Genomic DNA, 16,694 nt, shown 5'->3' on the forward strand with positions numbered 1-16,694 from the left:
TGTGTTTTTGTGTTAAATTGCCATTCTCCGAAAAAGGGCTGAGCTGCCTACAGGAACAGCATTTTGTCTTTTTAAATTTGGTGTGTGCCAGGGTAAAATGCACTCTAATAATTTCTATAAGAGTCATGTGGAAAGAACAGATGTGAACTCCTCAACTTTTCACAACCCTGATTTTTACTGAAATATTTAAGCATCTATTCAGTAAATCATATGTTAAAAGGTTTGCCTTGCAAGTGCCCCACTAGACAGACTTGCACGTAGCCCGTGTGTGTTCATCCAGGTTCAGTCTGACTGAACATGAAACTGAAGCCAAGTATACACTGAAGCATAGCTGTTTCCTAAGCTTCACATTTGCCTCTGCTTATTTATGAACTATGTGCAAATATAAGATTACTCACGGGCCTGGTTCACACAACTGTTGGAATCTAGGTTTAATGTGGTTTACCAACATTAGCGTGAGTGTGTGAACCCATGCCAATACAGAAATCTCAGATTCATCTTAGGCCATAAACCACCATGGTGTGGGTTCTCACAACCATGCTAATCTTGGTAACCCACATCAAACTTAGAGTCAAACAGTTGCGTGAACCAGGCCATGGTCTTCCAATGAGGTTACACTAACTAACAAACAAGCACAAGTTAAGGGGCAGAATGCAGTCTTCCATTGCCAGGTCTGAGGGGGCCACTGCCAAGGGAATCTCCCTTGCATAAGAACAGCCCTGCTGGATCAGGCCCAAGCCCAAGCCTACCTAGTCCAGCATCCTGTTTCACACAGTGGCCCGCCAGATGCCTCTGACAAGCCCACAGGCAAGCGGTAAGGGCATGCCCTCTCTCCTGCTCTTGCTCCCCAGCAACTGGGATTTAGAGGCATCTAGCCTCTGAGGCTGGAGGTGGCCCATAGCCGCCAGACTAGTAGCCATTGATAGACCTGTCCTCCATTAATTTGTCCATAAATTTTAATAAATGAATATGTCTCCTACCTCAGTAGATAGTAGACACCCCTCTCCTTACCTCGGCAACACAGCTGTTGTGGTGGGCCAGCTGCAGCACCAACGGCATTCTAGCCAGTAGCCACTGGGCTAACCCCCTCCCCACACCATGTTTTTCTACTGTCCAATGCCCTATATGGTGTTGCACGAAACTATATGGGCCATTGGTGGAGGTAAAAAAAAACATGGCAGGTGGCAGATAGAGCAACTGTCACATCTGCTCCGACACACAAGCCAACATTATAAAGGAAGGACAACCCAGCTGCTACCTGCCCAGGGGCGGTACCAGAAAAAAATTGAAGGGAGCACAGAAGGGGGAAAGTGCATTTATGGGTGGGCAGGGATGTGCCCCATGTATTAGATTTCTGAAACAAAAAGGGGGCAGTGGGGAGGCAAGGCACTTTCAGGGGTGGGGGGTGCTTGCCCCACCATGTGTCCCCCCCACCCCAGAGAGGCCCTTGCACCTGCCAGTTGCTGGATGGACTCAATCCTCCCCATGGAACCAGGGCAGATGTCGGCAATGCTCCCTTCCCATGCTGGTGTGTCTTTGCCAACTGTCCAAGGATGGCATGTGTCAATGCAGGCCCTGGTATCTGCAAACAGATGAGGATCCAAGGGAGATCAAATCAAATAAAAGGAACGTGCTTGGTGTACGAAGAGCCCAGTGCTAACCTGGCAACAGAATTTTCCTAGCAGTTCAAGTTTCTAAATAGTTCTCAAGGGCAGCCCCAATTAAAGCGCATTGTAACAACCTAAACAAGATATGCCCGAGCTGGTTCTCCTTCGCTGAAGGTTTCCGGAGAGAGGCTCAATGGCCATCTGTCAGCGATGCTGCAACAGATTCCTACACTGAGCAGGAGGGTGGATTAAAAGACTCCCGAGGTTTCTTCCAGCTCTAACATTCTTTGATTCTATACCTGGGACTAGGGTCTAACGACACCTTACATACAAATGTGAGTAAGGTGTAGACGGCCGGCTTTTCCTTTCTTTCCCTTTTCTTTTGCCCTGTAGAAGACACAACAAGGGATGGTGAGATTAGAGACAGGCAGGCAGACAGAACCAGACTATAGGCTAGGGTTCAAAGAAAAGCCTTATGGATTTGGGAAGGTGCTGGTCAGTGGTGGAGGGAGGCCAGCGGTGGCCCGCTGCAGCCCCCCTCACCCCACCCTCCTGTGTCTGACATCAGACACAGGGAGTGTTTAGCCACACCTTTAAGGCAGGGAGAGTCTCTCTGGCCGTGCTGCGAATGCAGCACTGGCCAATTTAACTCTTGAACAAGGCCACACAGCACTGTTTGGTAGGGATGTGCACAGAACTGGGTGGGGGTGGCTCGAGGGGGTGGGGGGTGCCACTTTAAGGGCGGGGGAGGGTGCACTTACCCCTCCCCCCGCTTTCCCCTCACCAGTGCTCGTTGCCCGTAAAAGCCTTTGGTGTACCTCCCTGCCGCCCCTTTCCCCTCTTCAGCCGGAAGTGGCTGGAAGTACCAGGTGCATACATGCACGTCACATGCGTGCGTGCATGCACGTCAGATGGGCGCACGCACATGATGTGCGCATGTGCACTTGATACTTCCAGCCGAAGAGGGGGAAGGGGCAGCAAGGAGGTACACTGCCACCCCGAAAGCGTTTATGGGCAACAAGCGCTGACAGGGGAAAAGTGGGGGAAGGGATAAGTGCACCCCCTCTCGCCCTTAAAGTGGCACCCCTCCGGCCTCAATCTTCGAACCCCTCTCCAGTGTTCAAACCTTTTTTGGAGGCCTGTAAAAGGGCCTCCAAACAGGTTCGTGCACATCCCTACTGTTTGGGAGCTAAAACATGCCCCCCCCCGTGTCTGACATCAGATGCGGGGTGTGTGTCGGGGCTGCGAGGCACGACCCTTGAGGGGCGGCGGCTCGGGTTCTTTGAACCCTGTTGCTCAATGGTGGCTCCGCCCCTGCTGCTGATGGAAGATCTGAAAAAGCTATCAGCACTCTTCTGGACTTTCAAGGAGAGCAAGAATTCTTTGCCTTAGTTAAGGAAGCATCAGCAAACTACAAAAGCAGTCTACAACTCCTGTCCGTTTCGCTACATGTTCTCCGTTATTGTTTTAAATTGCCCCTTTCTTCTCTCATGGAACTCATGGAAAGCAACATCTATGGGGCTCCCAAGTAGTTTCCCATCCAGGCACTGGGCAGATGCAGACTTGCTTTGCTTCAGCAAAGTGGCTACATTGTGCACTCTGAGGCCATGTCCTGGGGCGCAGCCCTTTATATCCTTGTTTCTGCCTTCTTCCTATTGTTCCCTTCCCTTCCCACTGCAAAATGCTTAGAGTCAGATTGCACATTACGCCTGCCACAAGCACTCTCACAGCGAGTTCTTGTCCTCTCCAGAAACACTTGCCACGTGACGCTGAAGTAACAGCAGGGATCGGGAGAAATTGCCAGGGCAGGCATCCCCGTGGCAGGCAGAATATGTATTCCGGCTCTTCGATGTTAAGCGTCTTAGACAGGGGCCTGTCTGTTTTGGTTATGCTACTCTGGAGAGTGCCACGTACGATCGTGGTGCTATAAAAATGCTACACTAATGCTAATATAGCACCATCATTGTGCAAGTGAAATGGGGCAGGTCTCTGCCCCCAAGGGGCTTACAATATACAGTTCAACATAGGGGAGATGACAGAGGAAGGGGAGAGAAACAGAGGCAAGAGCAAACAGGGAATAATCTATTATTATTTAATGTACATGTACTTAGGCTTAGGCATTAAGGAGTTGTACCAAAAGTCTTTGTATAAAAAGGTGGGTTCTGGGGAGAGATCTGAAGGGAGAGAGGAGGCACCACATGGGTGTTCGGGGAGGTAGTTCGAGGCAAAAGGGACAATAAGAAAGAAAGGGCAGAGTTATTTAAGGGAGCAGCAAGAAACCTTTAGATGGCTGAGAGTGATGGTTCTGAATAAACAAAGGTCATAGGCATAAGGGACACAGGCAGCTGCCATATACTGAGTCAGACCATTGGTCCATCTAGCTCAGTATTGTCCACACTGACCGGCAGCGGCTCTCCAAGGTTTCAAGCAGGAGTTGTTCTCAGCCCTACCTGGAGATGCCAGGGATTGAACCTGGAACCTTCTACATGCAGGCAGATATTCTCCTACTGAGCCTCAACCACATCCCCTGCCTAAGGGGAATATCTTACAGCTGAGCGCACTCAAATGTAGTCACCCATCCAGATGCAAACCAAGGTGAATCCTGCTTAGCAAAGGGGGCAATTCATGCTCGCTACCTCAAGACTGGCTCTCCATCCTCCAGAGACAGGGATGTGTCGGGATAGAAGAGCAGAGAAATAGGAAGGTAAGCCAGGGAGGATTTCTGGATCATCCATAACGAATTTGTGGAGGATCCAAAAGCAGACAGGAAACCAGAGTAGTACTTACAATAACAATACTAATAATACAAGTCTGCAAAATATTCAGAGCAAAAGCATGCAAATATATTGGCAGTTCAGTTTTTGCAGGCTAATGGTTGTTTAGTTTGCTATATAAAATTAATTCTGTGCATTTATTTATGATATTTATATTCTGCCTTGCACTATGAATGGTCTGAAGACAGCTTAAGAGAGTAATAAGACAATAAAATACAGTACAATATATTGAACAGCAGTAAAATCACAGAAGTTAAAAAAGCAAACAAGCAGATAAAAACAAACAGCTAAAACCACTGTGTTGCAACAGTAAACTCTGGTGATATTTTCTGCAGCAGAAAAAGCTACATCCCTAAGGCTACTGAACACACTTACTAGAGAGTAAGTACCACTGAACTTAGTGAGACTACTTCCCAATAAAGAAGGTTAAGATTGCATTTGCACATCCAGTACATTTTGGGTCCAAACGTTGTACAGCATGCAAGTAAAAGATGTAGTAGATTATTTTGTAAACGACAGAACAGGCCTGGTTACCAAACACGGAAAGTTCACAACACGATGCAGTCTGCCTATGAAATGCTTTGAAAAGCTATTTCATGCAATAATGCAAAGGTGAACAAAAACACTTCCTCTGGCAACAGGAAGCAATAGGAATGCTCATCTGCATACTCTGGAGCTGCAGATATCCCAGTCAGATCAATAAGAAAGAGATGGGCTATGGAGACTGACAGCCTGATCCTAAGCACAAGTACTGTGTGCTCACATAAATCCCATGGCAATCTATTTCCAAGCAAATGTTATTAGGATAGGGTTATATAGAGTATGCATTAGGACTGGATCTGCAGCATTTCAGAAAAACCAGAAAACTACCCCTTTCTCCTGCAAGGATGCACCCCTTGTTATTAAATTAGAAACATATGCAATGAACAATCAGGCCATTGTGCTTTTGTCAGCTCTTTTGAACAGCAATCCAGCCACAAGAAGGAAAAGGAAGCATCATAAAATCACACACTGCCCATCCATCCCACTCCCTACAGCTTTTCTAGGTGTCAAGATTTAGACTGCATAAAAGTAAGGGATTTTCTTAAAATTTGCTTTGGAGGGGATTCCAAAAGAAGGGTGAGAGGAATCTCTTCCCAATTCTCCCCATCTCTTGCTTAAACTACATAGTTCCTAAAATCCATTTAGGAAGTTTGAAGTCATATAATTTATTTATGACTACTACTATGAATAATTTATTTATGTCGCTTATATAAACTATATACAGTGGTCCCTCTACTTACAAAATTAATCCGTTCCGAATGCACATTTGTAAGTCGAAAAATTCGTAAGTCGAAAAGCGGTTTCCCATAGGAATGCATTGGGAACGGATTAATGCGTTCCGGAGCCTAGAAAAAAGACCCAGACCCCCAGTAAGGCTTGCAAACTGCACAGGAACATTTCTTTTCAAGAATAAACAGGCAGTAAACAGGCAGGCAAGTCAAGGAAACCGCATGTAAAATTTGTAAGTTGAGGAAACCCCATCTAAAAATTTGTAAGTCGAGGAAACCCCATCTAAAAATTTGTAAGTCGAGGAAACCCCATCTAAAAATTTGTAAGTCGAAAAAACCGCATCTAAAACCGGATCTAAAACTGCCGTTTGTAACTCGAAAAATACTTATGTCGAGTAGTTTGTAAGTCGAGGGACCACTGTGGTTTCCTTAATGCCATCATCCAGTGGTTTTCTTAGCACCAATAATTTCCATATGAGCATATATATGAATATAGGTGTTTTAAAAAACCACTGGATGGTGGCCTTAAGGAAACCACTCTTCTGTGTTCTTTACCTTTTGAGATTTTTCACCTCAAGGAAAGACTCAGAAGATATTAGGGGCTCCCCCTCCATCCATCCCCCCCCCACACCCAGGGGCGTAACTACCATTAGGCAAGGGAAGACCATCGTCTTGGGGCCCCACTGCTTCAAGGGGCCCCCCATAGGCACATCACATGACTCCCCGCCCACCCGTGTTGCACCCCTTATGAATTATGTTGAGTCTCTTGAAGATTGGCAGTAGCAGAGAGTAAAAAAACCTAGATTCAATATGAACTAGATATTCACTGTATTCATAATGGGGATGTGAGTGCACTATAATGGGGATGTGAGTGGGGATGTGAGTGCACTATATACTGTGAAGTGTGTTTGTGTGTGTATATCAGCGAGGAGCCCACTTTAAAATCTTGTATCTGGGCCCACTCCAACCTTGCTACGCCCCTGGCCACACCAAATAAATCCACCTCAGGTCCTCTTCTTTTTGCAGTCACACTCTATTCCTCACCATCTACCTTCTGCTCCAAGATTAAATCACATTTCTACCACAGAATATATCAAAAACAACAACTTAAAAAAATCTGTGGCATCAAGGTTGATTTATCAGCAGCTGCTGGTGTGCTTGCTCAACACATAACAGCAGAATGTTTTCCCAAATCAGTCCACAGGCACTTAGTTTCTCTTTCACTACCAGATTAGATAGGGGTGGGGTGGATCCTAAAAGATCCATGTTGTGACTACACCAGAGAGCCAATACTCCCCCACTCCACCTACAGAACACAGCTAGCTGGGCAGCCAGCCTAAGCAGAAGTATGCCCAGGAAATCAGAGAGGGAAGAAAACCAAACCCAGCAACACAGTTCCTAAGGCAGCAGCGAGTGCTATATTGTGTAACTCAGACCCATCTTTTCTCCCACAACCACTCCCACTCCTCAACTTGTTTCAGTCAAGTTTAATGCTGCAAGATTACATAACACAGACACCAATCTGTTTCTTGGCAGGTGGGAATTCAACTAGAATAGACAACTTCTTGAGGCACCAGAGATGAAGAGCTGGAAAAAACCCTTTCTCCAAAGATTTCACCCACAAAAAACAAAACCAAAGAACTATTATCATAGAAACTGAGGTGCCTATAATTTCATAAGCAATGTGCACATGTGTGCGTGCACACACTGTCTTGAAAATAACTACTGAGCAACAGTTCTACCTAACTCCAATGTATGGAAATAGCGCACATACAAAACGCATCCCAAGGGGAAAAAATAAGCAAGTTCAAACTCAACTACAGCATCTGAAAGCATACTGAAAGTAAACATGACATAGCATCCCATGGAGATCAAGAGCATCCCAAAGGCAGACCAGATCAGTCCAATTCTCCCTCCCACATGCACACAACACTAATCAGAACTGGACATGGGAATTACTGTAATTAAATGCCATGGGGCATCTTAGGATGCAAGCCGGCTGCCCGGCTCCTAGGTTCCTGGGATATCTTCTGCATCCTCTTACAGGATTTCCCTGTGGAGGAAGGGGCAGGGGCAGGGGCGGGGCGGAGTGCAGCTCTGACCCACACACGGTTCTAAGTGGAATGTTACATCATAAATATGCAATGAAAAACGCGTGGCGTAGGCCAAAGAGAATGACAAAGAACCATATGGAACTTTGGAGCGAAAGCGAACCCTTTCTCTCTCTCTCTCCCCGCCCCCCCCACCCCCAATTTCTTTCTGGGGCCTTCATTTTCGTCGCGCTCTAGCCAGAGTCCCCACGAGACTAGCCTGAGCGACTGCCCCAGCCAGCGGCCAGGCTGGGATCGTCAGCGCCGGGGCGCAGGGAAAGAGGCGCGCGGCGGCGGCGGCGGCCCTTTGTTGAGCATCTCTGGGTACCTCGCCTTTTACCTGTGGCTGCAGTCGCCATGGCAACGGGCGGGGGTTCCTTCGCGAAGCCGAACGCCGCGGCCGGCTGCTGCTGCGACGCCGGCACCCTTTCTCGGTCCCAGCGCCTCGGAGCAGCAGCTCCGGCTGCGCTCTCGTCTTCCGCGCCGTCCCCAATCCGGTGCTCCGCGGAGCTCTGGCGATCCGGCGGCGCAGACATCCCGGCTGGCAACAAGGCGAGCTTCCTTCCGAGACTCCGAGTCCGAGGATGGGCAGGAAGAAAAGCGGCGGCCGCTGGGAGGAGGGCTGGGCAGCTGCAAGGGCCGCGCTGGGGAGACGCTCTGGACGGCTGCAGCAGGAGGAGCCGGGCTGCCGTCGCCGCCGCCGCCGAGTCTCCGCTAGCGCCTCTTACGCAGGTGCAAATGGCTTGTTGAGCTGGAGCCTTCCAGCCCTTGCGTCACCCTGTGGCTGGCATATCACAGGGCAGGCAGCAGCAGGCACCAGTCTGGCGCTCCACGCTCTGCCCCGTTTAACTGCTTCCACTCACGGAGGAGGATACCTGAGTGAGTTGCTCCTGGGTTTTTCCAACCAGAGAGGTGGGCGGGGAAGGGCTGGGGACCTTTGGAGGGAGAACTCCCTCCCCCCGATCTGGCTTCCTTCCTTCCCCTCGTTCGTTGTCGTCCGGATGTGCAGCCCGGCCAGCAGCGGCAGGCCACATTCACGGGGCCACCCTGCATGAATTCATCTGGATCCGGGGGTGTCCAACCTGCCTCAGAAAACTGATGTAAAAAGTGGGCGTTTGTTTGTTGTTGTTTTTACCGGGGCGTTTTTCACACAGGGCTTTTAAAGCTTCTCTGGAATGGAGGTGTGCGTTCACATATCAGGCAGATTTACCCCAGCGAGCTATCCAGGTGGGATGGGAACACTTCACCCACAATTCAGGTTTTTCACTGTGCATTAGAGTGTGTAGCCCAATATATATCTGGGGTTTTAAAAATCTACTTTTTGCATTGGGTTTTTTGGGACAACTTCGAGTTCCCAGTAAAGCCTGCTGTCTGGGAAAGCTCCTGGATATAAATCGGGCGACACACTGTTTTCTTTTGGTGTAGGTTCACATTGCATGCCTCCGTGTTTTTCTTCTAGCTAATGGGGAGAGAGAGAGAGAGAGAGAGATGGCGCGCCCCTTGGGTAGGAACACAATGTTGCCTTCGATGGTGAGAGTATGAAAGGGATTATTAGGGAGGATAAGGAGATTGCAGAGAAGCTGAATGAGTTCTTTGCATCCGTCTTCATGGCAGAGGATACTGATCATATACCATATATACCCACTCCAGAACTGAGCTTAAGAACATAAGAACAGCCCTGCTGGACCATCCAGTCCAGCATCCTGTTTCACACAGTGGCCCACCAGATACAGCTGAGAAGCCCACAGGCAAGAAATTAGGGCATGCCCTCTCTCCTGCTGTTGCTCTCCTATAACTGGTATTTAGAGGCATCTTGCCTATGAGGCTGGCCTATAGCCACCAGACAAGCTTCTCAGACTTGGAGGATAAAGAACTGGGCCAATTTGAGGTGATGAGAGAGGATGTTCTAAACTGTCTTAATAAACTACAAATTAACAATTTTTAGCATTCTGCACAGGGGCGTAACTACTATTAGGCAAGGGGAGGCGGCTGTCTGGGGCCCCCCATGCCTCGAGGGCCTCCCCAGAGGCAAGTCACATGACTATATATTGTGAAGTGTGTGTGTGTGTGTGTGTGTATCAGCGAGGGGCCCATTTTAAAATTTTGTCTCTGGGCCCACTCCAGCCTTGTAACACCCCTGATTCTGCACCAGGGCCAGATGGCATCCACCCAAGAGTCCCGAAGGAACTTAAAGGCAAAATTGCGGATTTCCTAGGAAAAATATGCAACTTGTCCCTACAGTCAACGTCTGTACCAGAGGACTGGAAAGTAGCTAATGGAACTCCGATTTCCAAAAAGGGATCCAGGGGGGATCCCTGAAACTACGGGCCTGCTAGACTGATGGAAAGCATACTTAAACTGCCCTGAGCCATTTCTGGAAGGGCAGTATAGAAATTAAACAAATAAACAAGTACATTTTTAAAAAAATTATTTATTTATTTATTTAAACATATTTATATACCATGTGTCCTATATAAAACCAGGGCAGTTTACAATTTAAACAAACAGCAACTAAACCTAAAAATCATATAAAATTACCATAAATGAAACTTTAAAACATCATAAACTAAAAGCCTGATGAAACAGGTGTGTTTTCAAAAGTACTTTAAAAACAACTAGAGATGGGGAGATTCTGATTTCAACTGAGAGTGAGTTCCATAGCCTTGCGGCAACCCTAGAGAAAGCCTGGTTTTGGTAGCCATCAACAGAGCTGGTGGCAACTGCAACTGGACCTTCCATGACTATCTTAATAGGTGGCAGGGTTCATGAAGAAGAAGGCACTTTCTTAAGTGCCCTGGGCCCTAGCCATTCAGGGCTTTATAAGTAATAACCAGCACTTTGTAGTTTGCCCAGAAGCTAATTGGCAGCCAGTGTAGTTTTCTTAAAATAGGAGTAATGTGGTCTCTACATGTGGCCCTGTAGACCATCCTGGCTGCCACATTCTGCACCAGCTGCAGTTTCCAAATTAGGTACAAAGGCAGCCCAACATAGAGTACATTGCAGTAGTCAAGCCTGGATGTTACCAGCATATGCTCCACTGCTTTAAGGTGATTTATTTCGAGAAATAGACGTAGCTGGTGTATCAGCCAAAGCTGATAAAAAGCACTCCTGGCCACTGCCTCCATCTGAGATATCAGAGAGAGGTTTGGGTCCATACTCCCAAGCTACAGACATGATCTTTAAGGCAGAATGTAACCGCATCCAGAACAGGCAGATCGAAACCACTTCTTAAGTTCTGGCCTCCCACAACGAGTACCTCTGTCTTTGGATTCAACTTCATTTTGTTTTCCCTCATCCAGCCCATTACCGATTCCATGCATGGCTTTTGCAAGGGCAAGTCTTACTTCACTAACCTTTTGGACTTCTTCTTTGAGAGTGTCAACAGGCATGTGGATAAGGATGATCCGGTTGACATAGTATACTTGGACTTCCTAAAGGTTTAGCTCCCCACCATAGGCTCTTGAGTAAACTTAGCAGTCATGGGATGAAGGAGACAGGTTATAATGAGGTGCACACACCACATTCTGAACACTTTGAGCACTTTTGGGGCAGGGGGACCGGGAGCTTTAAGAAAAGGGAGAGCAGGTCCTTACCTGCAATCCATTGCCACATGCAGCTTCCTGCTGTGGCTGTGCACGTCCCTAGAAGCCTTGTGCAGCATCAGCATGCACATGGCGTCTGTGCGCAGATGCAATGTGTGTGGGGACACCATCTGGGCTTATAGGGATGCACAAAATGGTTGAAGGACAGGAAACAGAGGGTAAGAATCAATGGACAGTTTTCATAATGGAGGGAAGTAAGAAGTGGGGTCCCCCAGGGATTGGTACTGGGACCAGTGCTCTTTAACTTGTTCATAAATCATCTAGAAGTTGGGGTAAACAGCGAAGTGGCCAAATCTGCAAGTGACACTAAACTATTTAGGGTAGTGAAATCCAAAACAGATTGTGAGGAGCTCCGAAATAATCTCTCCAAACTGGGTGAGTGGGCGATAAAATGGTAAATGCGGGTCAATGTAAGCAAGTGTAAAGTTATGCATACTGGGGCAAAAAAACCCCATATATACATATACACCAATGGGGGCTGAGCTATCAATGACTGACCAGAAGAGAGATCTTGAGGTAGTGGTAGACAGTTCGTTGAAAGTGTTGAGAAAAGCAAATTCCATGCTAGGGATCATTAGGAAGGGGGTTGAAAATAAACATGCAGATTCTATAATGCCCTATGGTGCGGCATTATAATATAATGCCCTATGGCACGAATCTATGGTGCGGTTACGTTTGAAATTTTGAGTACAGTTCTGGTCACCATATTTTAAGGACATTGTAGAACTGGGAGAAGTGCCGAAGAAGGCAACCAAGATGATATCGGGCCTGGAGCACCTTTCTTACGAGGCAAGGCTACAGCATTTGGGGCTCTTTAGTTTGGAAAAGAGGCGACTATGGGGAGACATGATAGAGGAGTATAAAAGGATGCATGGGGTAGAGAGAGCGGACAGAGAGGAATTTTTCTCCCTCTCTCACAGCACTAGGTCTTCCCATGGGAAGCAGGGGTCTTCCCATGAAACTGAAGGCTGGGAAATTCAGAACCAACAAAAGGAAATGCTTTTTCACACCGCATATAATTAATGTATTGATGCTTTTGAACTTTGGTGCTGGAGAAGACTTTTGAGGATACCATGGACAGCCAGGAAAACAAACAAAAGAATCATAGAACAAATCAATCCACAATTTTCACTCGAGGCACAAATGACCAGGCTCAAACTAGCATACTTCAGACACATTATGCGAAGATCCAACTCCCTTGAGAAGTCCATAATGCTGGGGAAAGTTGAAGGAAAGAGAAGGAGAGGACGACCAACAGCAAGGTGGATGGACTCGATGACGACAGCAATGAACACACGATGTGCTGGATTGTGTCACTCAGGCCTCAGGGTCCCCTTCAGGCACAGAAGGAAATAAGAAAGGCAACATCAGTTGCTAGAGCTGGTGGGTGCTATGAAGCCTCTGGATTGATCAAGTGTGGTATAAATCCTAGGAATCAGGCCTTCTGCCTTTGCCCGGCCAGAATGGTCTCTGGGATAACCCGAAGGGACCATATAACACTGACTTTTAAAGAACTGGAGAGGAGAGCTGGTCTTGTGGTAGCAAGCATGGCTTGTCCCCTTAGCTAAGCAGGGTTCACCCTTGTTGTATAAGAATGGGAGACTAGAAGTGTGAGCACTGGAAGATAGTCTCCTTAGGGGATGGAGCTACTCTGAGAAGAGCAGAAAGTTTCAAGTTCCCTCCCTGGCTTCTCCAAGATAGGGCTGAGAGAGATTCCTGCCTGCAACCTTGGAGAAGCCGCTGCCAGTCTGTGAAGACAATAATGACCTAGATAGACCAATGGTCTGACTCAGTACATGGCAGCTTCCTATGTTCCTAATTGCACTGGCTGCTGCTATTGTTTCCAGGTGAAATACAAAGTGCCGGTTATTACCTATAAAGCCCTGAGCAGCTTGGGCCCAGGGTATTTAAGAGAGCGCCTTCTTTGTAATGAATCCTGTCGCCTATTACGATCTTCGGGAGAAGTCCGGTTAAGGTTGCCGCCAGTTCGTTTATTGGTGACTCGGGACGGGGACTTCTCTGTGGCTGCCCCAAGGCTTTGGAATAAGAGCTTCACAGAATACAATCAAAACAATCTCATAAAAACAAAAACAAATTAAACAGTTTAAAATTAATTTCAGTTAAAAGACCGAGAAAGCAGGTGCGTCTTGAGGGTCTTCCTAGAAGTAAACAGAGAAGGTGAAACTCTTTTTCTCCCGAAAATCATAATAGGCGACAGGATTCATTACAAAGAAGGCGCTCTCTTAAATACCCTGGGCCCAAGCTGAGGCCTGAGTGACACAATCCAGTCTGGGGCGTATCTAGGTTAGGGCAGGCTGGGCATGTGTCCCAGGCACCACTTGAAGGGGGCGCCATTTTGTAAAATTAAAAAAAATGGCTGCCAAAAACAAAATAGCCACCGTGCATGCTCAAATGGCCTCTGTGAGGCCCTAGGTCATGCCAGGCCTTGCAGAGGCCATTTGAGCATGCACGGTGGCCATTTTGTTTTCAGTGGCCTTTTAAAAAAAGGTTATTTTAAAAATGGCCACCGGACGTGCTCAAATGGTCACTGCGAGGCCCTAGAGGCCAGCGGAGTGAGGGGAAACCTCTGCAACCCCCCCCCCACAGCCTTTAGGAAGCCCCCCAAAGGGGCTACAGGTAAAAAAATAATAATATAAGACACTGTACACATATTCAGATTGGCACTATGTACAGAGAATCAGGGCTTGTGAATACTGAGCTGATGCTTATGAGCTAGGATTGTATTCATTTGCTCTTACTTTGCTTCTTGTGATAAGTGAGTTAAATGTGATGTCTTGCTAATATGGCTATTAATGGTGAATTTGTTTTTGAATCAGTGTGAAATCCTTAATATTAAGTCCCACTGGGAGTTTCTTGCTCTCTTTCTCTCATTTTAACTGTCTTTCTGAAAGACTAGAATATATTCCAAGCAGTGACACAGTTTACTCTGCATATCCTTTAATTATTTTCAGAGTATCTGGGAAAAGTCAAATTCTCCATTGATTTTTAAAACTTATGTAATGGTGATGCTACAATGCATAGTAGAGAATTAGACAGGGACTTCTGTTTAGTTTTCCAAGTACACCTCCATATAGTATTTGGGTATTTCATGAGCCCCAGCATACTGAAATTTGTAGTTTTCCAGCATTTTTTGGTCTGGCTAAGACCACTGCTAAAAGGTTTTTGAAATATTAAAATATTAACAAGCCGGACTTGTATTTTTGAGCTGATATTATGGTAAAGTTATCTGAAAGATGGGTGTCAGATGTTTGGACAGGGGGCGCAATTTCAGTGCTTGCCCTAGACGCTATTTTCCCTAGATACACCTCTGAATCCAGTACCTTTCTAGGTTTGGTCCCAGCCTTGTGGTGATAAGAGAACATGTGAACAGTGAACATAGAAACATCGGAAGCTGCCTTATTCCACGTCAGACCATTGGTCTAATTAGCTCAGTATTGTCTACACTGGCTGGCAGCAGCTTCTCCAAAGTTTCAGGCAGGAATCTCTCTCAGCCCTACCTGGAGATGCTGCCATGGATTTGAACCAGGGACTTTGTGCATGCAAGTAGATGCTCCTCAACTGAGCTACAGGCCCATCCCTGGGAACATAAATGCAAAAACTGGTATTATTTATGTATTTGAAATATTTATCTCCCACCTTGCCAGCACAAAACTGCTCGAGGCAGCTCACAAAAATAATAGATCGCAATAAAGCAACCTAAAAAACCCTTTTTATTTTTATGTATTACTATGGTAAGCAGGGAGCACACCCCATCCCATTCCTCCCAGCCCAGCAGAGTTGCTCTGCGCTACATCAATTTGTTTGATTTTGAGATGGAAAGGATGGGGGAAGGCTGAGTGAGGCACGGGGCCAGCCGGAGGGGGCTTGGTTTGGTGGGAAAGCTGTTTGTACAGCAGCTTATTAAATTCTCCTTGAACAATGAATCCGTGCTGGTTGAGATGAGAAGAGATGCTATTCAGATCTTGATCTTCCTGCTGTCTGAATGCCAACTCCATTGCAAATGTGCTGGTCTATTTTTGTCTGCTTTATTCACCTCCGCTGTGTGGGAATCATATTGCCAGAAATAATAGGCTTTATCCTTTAACTGGGACCAGATCAGGGACAAGACACAACACCCAACCACTCTTAATTTCTGACATTAGTACCGAAACTAGTATTCTGCCAGGACTATGCTTTGCCTTTTGTGCCAGGAATAGCAACAAACAAAGCCATTTACACCAATCATTTTTCTTTTTTAATCTCTCTTTTGGGATTTGATGATATTTCGCACAGCAAGGAGCTGTATGTCCCAGGTTGGAGATCTTTCCTTTAGTAAGAGTTTGGCATGAAGCTACGTTGGCACCTTCTCCTGTTATTTTAATGGAATGGAATGGGGTTTTTAAACAGTGACATAATAAACAAGAATAATTATTCACTTTAAAAAAAATGTCTTTCACCTTTTCCTAAACCAGACCCAAGATTTCCTAACATGCATTTTTGGTCAGCATCGTTAGATTCCAATATGAATGGGATTGTTCTTTTCAATTGCTTGCCATCAGAAGAGGTATATGTATTGTGTACTGCTTCTTTAAGAGTCAAGCCCAAATGGCCTCAGAATGAGAAGGTCCATGTGAGAGAACTGAGGCAACAGTTTCAGTTTTGCAGTAGAAGCCTGTGTGAGTGGTTGGGCTTGCATGATCTCAGGGGTTTGAACAGCCCTACCCAGATGGACTAGAAACTAAGACAGTCCTCTGATAAGTTGTGCTTGTTTCCCTCACCAATCTAAGCATTATGCTCTGTGTTTTTCAGTGAGTTGTAAGCAACAGAGAGTTATGAGAAAAGGCAGGGGTGACCCAGGGTATTACAGTGCCTGAAGTGAGCTGCCGTATGAGCCTGCTGGGGGCCAGCTCCCTTTAAAACGAACCTGGCCAAGCTTTGGAAAGAGCACAACGGGTGGTGAGGAAGGAAAGTTGCCAGTAGCCTCCTCTTCGCTCCTCGTGCTTCTTGCAAGCGTTACAAGAAGAGATGCTCCTTGCAAATGTTGAAAAGGTCAGATTGGTCCTAAAGAGCTGCTCCAACAGTGGCCGGGGGGGGGGGCGGGGTCATCTTGCCACCTGTCTGGCGTCCCAGTGATCTGCCACCTGAGACAACCACCTCACCTTGCCTCTTGAAAGGGCCGCCCCTGAGAAGAGGTCCAGAGTGTGCTGCTGTTGTCATATATCCGTTAAAACATCCGTAATTTGAATTCTTTATTGGAATTTCTACCTGTTCGGCCCGGCCTTCCAGTGCTCTTAAATTGTTTTAAAGGGTCTTTGATGTTTGTGAACTGCCCTGAGCTATTTTGTAAGGG

At 46.7% G+C, this 16,694-nt stretch overlaps 2 protein-coding genes across 5 annotated transcripts in view; one reads left to right on the forward strand and one right to left on the reverse strand.

Annotated features, from left to right (window-relative positions):
- The window catches only part of RTN1 (reticulon 1), a 199,575-nt gene extending 191,162 nt beyond the window's left edge, over positions 1–8,413 (reverse strand). For both annotated transcript variants that reach the window (XR_008312043.1, XM_053276656.1), the window contains exon 1: positions 8,083–8,413. Coding sequence is in view for 1 of the 2 variants with exons in the window: in XM_053276656.1 (XP_053132631.1) it covers positions 8,083–8,278 (196 nt within the window). In the remaining variant the exon portion in view is untranslated. The remainder of the gene's footprint in view (positions 1–8,082) is intronic.
- Positions 8,414–8,435: 22 nt separating this feature from the next.
- LRRC9 (leucine rich repeat containing 9) overlaps positions 8,436–16,694 on the forward strand; it is a 105,741-nt gene continuing 97,482 nt past the window's right edge. The window contains exon 1 of one of the 3 annotated variants that reach the window (XM_053275995.1): positions 8,436–8,621. The gene's annotated coding sequence lies outside the window, so the exon portion shown is untranslated. Of the gene's footprint in view, positions 8,622–8,823; positions 8,850–16,694 lie in introns of those variants that run through there. The other 2 variants (XM_053276175.1, XM_053276086.1) reach the window with 2 other exon arrangements.

Source organism: Hemicordylus capensis, chromosome 1 (genome assembly GCF_027244095.1).
Source record: "Hemicordylus capensis ecotype Gifberg chromosome 1, rHemCap1.1.pri, whole genome shotgun sequence".
Taxonomy (NCBI): Eukaryota; Metazoa; Chordata; class Lepidosauria; order Squamata; family Cordylidae; genus Hemicordylus; species Hemicordylus capensis.